The sequence below is a fragment of the Euprymna scolopes genome, chromosome 2 (genome assembly GCF_053919585.1).
Source record: "Euprymna scolopes isolate OS-2025 chromosome 2, ASM5391958v1, whole genome shotgun sequence".
Classification (NCBI taxonomy): Eukaryota; Metazoa; Mollusca; class Cephalopoda; order Sepiida; family Sepiolidae; genus Euprymna; species Euprymna scolopes.
The window spans coordinates 5,177,473-5,186,252 of NC_136483.1; the positions used below are offsets into that span (position 1 = coordinate 5,177,473).

The 8,780-nt window shown below is 34.6% G+C and overlaps 1 protein-coding gene across 1 annotated transcript; it reads left to right on the forward strand.

Moving 5' to 3' along the window:
* The first annotated feature begins 1,196 nt into the window (after positions 1-1,196).
* Positions 1,197-3,771, forward strand: LOC145288359 (uncharacterized). The gene has a single exon (XM_080136324.1). It carries the CDS (start codon positions 1,375-1,377, stop codon positions 2,680-2,682), a length of 1,308 nt encoding a protein of 435 aa, XP_079992450.1. The 5' UTR covers positions 1,197-1,374; the 3' UTR covers positions 2,683-3,771.
* The last annotated feature ends 5,009 nt before the right edge of the window (positions 3,772-8,780 follow it).

Below are 8,780 nucleotides of genomic sequence, written 5' to 3' on the forward strand. Positions count from 1 at the left end.
TTCATACATACCTACATTTTACGAACATTCATCTCCTTTGTTAAATCACATTCCATCCTACGAACACTTTGCCTCTCCTAATACAAATTGTTGGTAGTAAATAAAGTCGGTTCTCAACCTTCAATATTCGTCTGCCAGAATCTACACACTTCCAACGTTATTCATTTCATGTATTCTTGGTTGTGGCCTCTATGGCATCCTTTTCTCCCCCTAATCCCCATAAATAACAAAGAGGCCATAGACGTTTCTAGCATGGAAAAATAATTTTGTGTAGACAGAAAGATGTTTTGCTTTATTTTTAAATATTCGATGCTTTTGTATAATTTGCATCATTTTCTCTCCCCCTAATTCTTTCATAAATATCGAGGCCATATATATGAACTGTAATATATACCCGTGTGATAACTCTCTGACACAAAATGACTCAGTTTATACGTCGATATCATATCCCCTGACGAAACAGTTTTTTTATCTAACACTGTTTTCTGCCTACTTCGAGCCACATATTCTTACGCATCACCAGACTGGGTGTCCAGAGGTTTCAGTACATACAGAGTTAGTCCAGAGTATCAACAAAGAATTAAAGAAATGGCCAAAAGTTTTGGATTTGAAAGTCACCTTCTTTTCATTTCTTTTTTTTAGGATGTCTTTTTTACTTTATTCTTATTTGGGAGAGGAGGAATGTTTGATAAAATTCTAACCCTAACTTGTCAAGAGCAATTCCCCTAGAAAGGAAACCTTTGTCAAGAGATTCACTAATCCTATGAGATATAACCGTTAGCACATCTGCTATAGATCTTGCAGAGCGGAAAACATATCACATGTCATTAAGAAGGTTGTTTCTGTTGAGATGGTTGACTACTTCTTTATTTATTGGTATTGTATCCTTAGCATCGTTTGAATTTTATATTTTTTCACTGGTTTAAAGTCGTAAACTGCTTCAGATATTTTAAGTACTGACTCGGCATTCTCTGTCCACACTTGAAATTGACTCCATAAGTACTTAAATCCCCGAGATATCAATTCTTTAAACCTGCCGTTTCTGTGTGTGTGTGTGTGTGTGTGTGTGAGAGAGAGAGAGAGAGAGAGAGAGAGAGAGAGAGAGAGAGAGAGAGAGAGAGTGAGTGAGTGAGTGAGTATGGTTGCCGTGACAGGAAATTCTTTAATAAGGGAATATTTACACGCAGCACCGGTAGGGAAATAACTCCGTATGTCTGTTTTATTGTTTCCAGCTAACACCGGTGAGTGTAAACGAATATTAATTTTAGTATGATTAATTAACTATCAACAATCTTGTTATAAAAGAAATTCATAAAGTATTATATATATATCTATAAAAGGGCTGTTTTTATATGATATAAAATATAATTAACTATGGCTTCGCTCACAGAAAAAGAATCGTTAGAACGCGAGATATACGTAAATTCTCTCAGGAATGTGAAACTTAAATCCAATGTGGAAAACATTCTCCAAAGGTTAGGGTGGACAGCTGAGCACATCCATAAGCAAGAATTACCCAAAGTTACTTGTTCTTATTGTCCCGACCACAAAATGTCGCCCGAGGCACTAAAAAAACATGAAGAAATTTGCTGTTTAGTACGAGAAAAAGGATACACTGTTGAAGAGCTGGAAAAAGAAGCTCCCAGCTCGAAATTCTTTTATGAAAATTCCAAAATAATGACAATTACACTTGAAAAAAATGTTATAAATGGGATTTTAGATAGACACCGTCGACGTGCAACCGACGACAGAGATGTTCCTCAAACATTGGCCGCTTCAAAAATTAATTTCTCCCCGTCTGAGAGACTTCTCCTTTATGACTCGATTGTTAAACTCGCAAAAGAATCGAATGCGATGCCAACGATTCGAGAAGACAAGTTGTTGACGACAGATTTGGAAGCCTTGCTAGAAAAATCTGAAACATCCAAAGAAGTGCCTGACGAACCGAGTTCGGAAGCTGAAAAATGGGCGGCCATGCGCGATTATAAACGCCGCCGACAAACGTATCGAGCCAAAAATGTCCACATCACGAAAAAGGCGTACATCGAGATTATTCGCGAGATCATTCACAACCAAGTTGATCTCCTACAAGAAATCAAAAAGAACGAGGATAAATATGAAACCGAAAGAAAAGCTGACAAAAGAAAATCTGACTCTTCTAAAAATGAAACTACATCCAACTCCAAAAAGAAAGATCGAGAAAGTCCAGAGCGCAAGAAACGTGTTACAGATAGATCTGATTCGCGAACCAGAGATCAGAAAAATTCAGACGATCGGCGGAGAGAACGAGACCGTAATAATAGTCCTGATTCTCGAAAAAGGGATCGTAGAAGTCCAGAATCAAGGAATCGAAGAAGCCGCAGAGAGAGTCCTCGACGAAGCCGTCATGAAAGTCCTCGACGAAGCCGTCATGAAAGTCCTCGACGAAGCCGTCATGAGAGTCCTCGGAGGAGCCGCCGTGAAAGTCCTGACCCAAAGAGGAGAAGCAGAAGTAGTCCTTATTCTCGGAAGAGGGATCATCGAAGTCCTGATAGAAGACCGCGAGAAAAGGAGGATAGCGAAGGACGAAGGAGAAGTATGAATCCATATGATGAAAAAAGGTCCCGCGGTGTTAACCAGGAATTTCAAATGCTCCAGGCAAAAGTGGATAACATCGTTGATGCTTTGGTGAATTTTCGTTGAAATGGTTGGGGTGCACTGTAAAAATAGTAACGACGTGTGTTTGCATTGGAAAGTTTGACAAACATAAATATGAAAAGTTTGACAAACGTATGAAAACTAGTCTGAAAGGTAAGAATGTGACCAGAACAATAATGTCAGCAAAAATCATAAACATTGTACTAGTTTATGCATTTTGAGCCAGAATGTTTTCTGTCAGAATGAGAGAAATCCTTCCAGACTGAGGCAATTTTGAATTTTGTTCCCAATCCAGAATGTCCCTTTTTTGGGAAGTTAATTTTAGCAAAAAAGAAAATAGAAATAAAAATAAATTAATTTCTGGCTATATATGTAATTACATTAATTATTTTTAAACCCCCAAAAATGGTGCTGATGCGGAATAGACATCTAAAGAATTTCAGTTCTTATGAACATATTTGCGTTGTGACATCAATGGCTATTCGAACAGCGAACAGAATAAATGTTCTTTCTTTTCTTTTTTTACAAATAATTCATAATCTTTTTTCTTTATTGGCCAGAAGAGAGCAATGTGTTTTTGTTTTTTTTGTAGAGGAAGGAAGACTGCAAATGCAGCACAGAAGCTGATAAATTATTTCTTTTATTCTTTCTGTTTTAATTTTTTTTTTTCTTTGAGGAAGGGACTCAATTACAACTTGAACTTCATTAATCATCGAGTTCCGGTGCTATTTTTTGAAGAAAGGAAAATTTGTAATGGAGGACAGATGCCAGAAAAAATTAAAATTAATTTATGAAAGATTAGAAGAAGAAGGGAATAAAATAGTTTAAAGCAAAAATAGAAAAATGTGTGATATTCTTTATCCGAAAATATGTACACATCAGAAATCTGCATATCTCGGAAAAGTCGAAAATGTGAACAAATCAGAAGTCTAAAATAAAAACGTAACTAACAACTAAATTGACATAAATTTATCATTTATATATTTTGGCAAAGTCTGAAATTTCGTGTTGAAACTTGGGAATCTTCATTAAATTTTTAGATCACTATTCTGCGTTTGTACAATAAAAAAATGTTCAAAATTTTTTTTTTCACATTTCCTGTTTTGTGTAATAAATTTTTCTTTTATTCTTGGACACTGTTGTTTGAATGGTTCCAGCATTTTCTTAATGAAGCATTCTGATAGAAAATCTATCTAAAAACTCTTGTAATGTTTCGGAGAGGGAGGAGGTTTTTGTCTGTTTGGTTATTATATATCTTCTTATTAATATTAGTTTTGTCTCTAGTGTATAGCTGTGATCATTTGTCTATGTATGTGGTTGTGTCACCTCTAGTTTGTACATTGCGATAAAGTAACCATACCTTTTTTTCTGTTTCTTAACTTGGTCTTCTCTTTTGGAATGCCATTCTTCCCGTCACTGGTCTATGCTGTAAAGGAACATCTGACAAAAGCATAATGCTGGTTTTCTAACATGGATTCTTTATTTGTCTACGAGTGAATGGGAGGGGGCAGGACCTTGCATTGTGACTCAAGCTTTCTTGCGTTTTTTTTTCTCTTTTTTTTTTATTTATTCTACATCCCTTGACAGGCCTATGTCATCCAAAATCGGAAGGCAAACTGTACTTGCATGCGAGCCAAAAGATATCTTTCTCTTTTTCTTTTTCATGCATCATTTTCTTTCACACGAACTGAATTACCCTATCATGTGTTAACCATAACCCTTTGAGCTCTTTTTGCGCTAACCAACTTGCACAGCAAATCACGATTTCCAACATGCCAGCTTAATCTTGGATAGATTATACATCACACTCTCAGATACATAAAGTACATTTGTGTGAAATTTCAAAAACAATTAGCCCAGCCATTTCGTAGTACATACGGAACAAACAGACACACACACACACACAAACAAAGTGCTTTTTATCTATATAATTATAAAACTCGAATGACCTTATAACGGGTGTTGTAACCCAACATTTGGTTTACGACTTCCGGGTGCGCATGTGTATATAAACAAATAATAATTTATTGTGTACATTTTCAGTGTCCCAATTGTTTTTTTTTTCGCGTTTAAATTATCCAAATAAACAATTGTTAATACCTTCTGCATTTTTTTTACATCGTTCATTTCTGTATTACGTTTAAGTTATTTTAACGCAATTTTCTTACAAATAAATCTACTTGAACCTGTTGACAACCATAAGAGCATTTTACAACGGCGATTTACCCACCGCCTTCATTTTTTTTAAATTTATTCTCCATTTTTTAATACACCTTTCTTAAACAACATTCATACATTTTCTTCTACACTACCAACATAAATAAATAACCCCGAAAATATGTTTTTTTAAATTTGCGTTACAAATGAATAATCAACGTGGCAATAAAGTGTATTGTTTTACTGTGTACGTTTTCAGTGTCCTAATTGATTTTTTTTCACGTTTAAATTAAAAGATATTTCAAAATTTGAATTTAACTTGAAGTATTATGGTATCTGTTCAGTGCACATTTACCTATAAGTATGGCAAACCACTTATAATTCAGTGGCTGTAAGTTTTTTTTCAAAAATAAACAATTATAAACAGAATGACTCATAGAAATCTCTCTATATTCTTTTTTCATTTTGATATACTTTCATAGAAATATTTCTGTTATGTCACAAAAAACTATTTTCTTTACTTCACAAGTGTCACGCTCATACATTAATTTCATTGCTAATGTAACATACTGACTCAACGTGTCACGGGTAGTCTAGTATATTATAAATACAAATTAAAAGGAGAAGAGAACAAAGTAGAGGCATGAAATTTTGCAAAAATGTTTATATTACTTGTATTGATTAGGCTATAATTTCGAGAGATTATTTTAAAATCAAACATATTTAAAGAGATAAAAAACTTGAAACAATAAATTTTTTTCTAAATTTACTCGATTTGGCATTAAATAACCCAAATATGATATCAAATAAAACACCAAAAGATTATTTCAGATAATTTGTTTTAGAACTGTTTAGTTTTTGTTTTTGTCGGATTCAGTGACTAGTTTTTCATACTTCAACTTTTGTTGAAATTGTCAGGTTGCAAAGACAATTATTATGAATAATGTGCATGCAAGAATTGTTACGACTTTTAATGTTTTGTAAATTTCTGGTAAGCCTCCACTTCTGACTTTCCTCCAATTTGGATTTTTCTAATTTAAGAATTTGCAAATTCAACCATATTTTCTAATTTAAGAATTTGCAAATTCAACCAAATTTTCTAATTTAAGAATTTGCAAATTCAACCAAAGTTTCTAATTTAAGAATTTGCAAATTCAACCAAACTTGTTTTCTCAATTTGCATCTTGTAAAAAAAAATAAATAAATAAAGTTGAGGGGATGAGAAGGAATTGAAACTACAGTAACACCTTAAAATATGAATTTAATTTGTTCCATGACCGCCAACATATCTAAAAAAATTGTATCTCAAAATAATTATTCGCATTTGAATTAAAAAATTAGAAACAGAATTAATCGATTCCAAGGGTAAAAAATTTATCCAAAACATGCTCTAATTATACTCAAATTACACTCAACGATCATTAAAGAAAGATAACTTGAGCAGAAGTTGATGTATGTTAATAAATGTAATAAAAGAAATTTTTCTTCACATATTTTAAAACAATTTCCTTTTGCTAAATTGATATTATAACGATGTGTTAGAGGGAAATCCCTAAAGTTTATGCTAGCTTATTTAGATGAGCGAAAAACTTTATTTAAGTATGATACTTAATAAAAAAAAAAATCGAAGGTGCCACCCCACCTTCCCTGGCGCACCGATCTCTCCTTTCAGGACACCTATTCCGGGTGTGAGTTTTCCTAGCTATAAAGCCTATGCTTTTGATCTTGTCACCTCTCTCGAAACACTAGGAAGAGGGGCTCCTAGGTCATAGTAAACAAATCATCAATTTGCACAATTATCTGTAAATTTATCTCGTTAAATAAGTAGATAAGCTTTGTTCATTGCAATAACCTTTACACTTATTTCTTGTCAAATAGCCAACTGGATTACAAACGGATTTCTTATGATAGAGGGTAAAAGAACTTAAGTAGTATACTTAATATGTACAGTTTGTACATACTAAAATATGACCATCTTGCCACCTATCTACGCACCTAAAACTGGATCCTCAACAGCTCACATCTTACTTTAAGTATCCTTGTACTGTAAATTTCTTAAATCTAAGACATTCTCTGAATTGATACAAAAATTCTTCCCGAATAGCCCAACCCCAACATCCAGTGATCGTACATCAAATCCTTATTTAATTTCTTATCCCGTTTTGAATTTTACCTTAGACCATCATCCTATCCTTTGCTTAGATGAACACCTATAATACTCTATTCAACTACTTTAAAAACAAAATTATCAGACTCCCTTGAAATGTTTTGCGCCTGACCTAAATTACAGGCTAGAACAATAAATCACGACACTATGTGCCTATGATTTCTCTCAAAACAGTAAAAATACCGCTGCTAGTATGCCACTATGCCCTACAGATACTTTTACCTCCAAGACAACTGCCTTTGTCTGTTCTTGCATGACAAACTTTTTTTTTTAACTCTACCCTAAACTCTATATCCAAACGTGTAATTATATGGTACTATTACTTAATCCTCTCTCCTAATCACTAACCAACTGCTCTATTTCCCAGGCTGCTATTAAATCTAATCCATTGTGCGTAACTTAGAAGGGTCTTAGCTCTCAACACTTAACCTAAGTTGACTGACTTTTCGTAATCGCAACACATTAACAGCAAATGATTTCTACCAAGGCATGCTTTAGATTATACTCCTATCCCATAGCTAAGCTTTAAAGTAGATACTTACTAGCCATACATAGATTTAAAGTGATCTATAATGAATAGCAATCCTTTATCTCTTTCCCTTTGAAAAGAGATAATATTACAATAATTCATACAAAAAATGAACCAGTAATTGTCATACAAACTTCCGGATTTCAGGAGAAAGGCCAAGTCATCTTCCTTCGTTAGAAGTCTGAAGACAAACATACTAAATATCTAAAATTCCATATTCGTATCTACTGTAAACATGCCATTTATCCATCCATTTATACTTAACTATGCTTACAGAATTACGCCATAACTCACATTTTATAGTTACACCTGTACTAAATTGTACTCCAAATCAAATGTTGTTACTTGTACCTATATTGAGCATATATTTTATCCTTCGGTTGTCTTAAATACTCAGAGGACAGCAAATTTTAATTCCTAATATTAAGTAAATCATACTTTAACATGTTATCCTATTCCTAAACTAACATATAAACTATATCTATATATGCATTAACTCATCTCTCTCTCCAACCAATCCTGTTGCAAATCTAGTTGCTTCCACTTATGCCCTCTCCCATTAACAATAAAAATGGAAAGCATAGTAACGTCCTTTTAATCACTTTGAGGAGTGTAACTCTCAGTAGGTATATAACCAAAATTAACTGATTAATATTAACAACCCATGCGGGGTCGCAGAAATACCTGGTTTAGGACTTAGGCGCAAGACAAAACTTCTCGGTGTTGATGGACCCATAGATCTTCCCTGGTCATCCGTCTAGAAGAAGGAAAACTCTGAAGCTAAACCTAAGGGAGGGAGGCCTCTTCAGTCCTGGCCGACAACCTTCCTAGACCTGGTGACTTAAACAAATTACCGGTTGGCAAACCTAAACTGCTTAAGGAGGAGATAGGCTCTGTCTATTGCCCGGCTTTCATACTCCTTCTTTGCCTATTAGCCAGGCGTAGAGGTGCTACCACAGAGACTTAACAGAATCACTCGGTGGTTGACCTTGTTTCCTGACTAGGGCAATGAATGCCATTTTCCCTGCTCCCGCCACATCCCATCCCCCTAAACTGGACACTGTGGGGGTGCTTCAGTACCATATATGCCGGTACAGTCGGACTGGGTTGACTTTTGTCGCGCATGGAAAGTGACCCTGCACTTATCTCCAGTGGGCTTTCTTGAGGCCAAAATCTTGCAGGTGAGGATAGCTGATCATCTACTTGTATTGCATGTCTGATGTTCTGCACAACCACTTGTCCAGCACCCCTCACTCACCCAACGGAAACTTTTAAACTAAATAAAATGAA

What these genes read in the sequence shown, in the direction of transcription:
- LOC145288359 (XM_080136324.1), top strand. Translation starts at nt 1,375, where the DNA reads ATGGCTTCGCTCACAGAAAAAGAATCGTTAGAACGCGAGATATACGTA.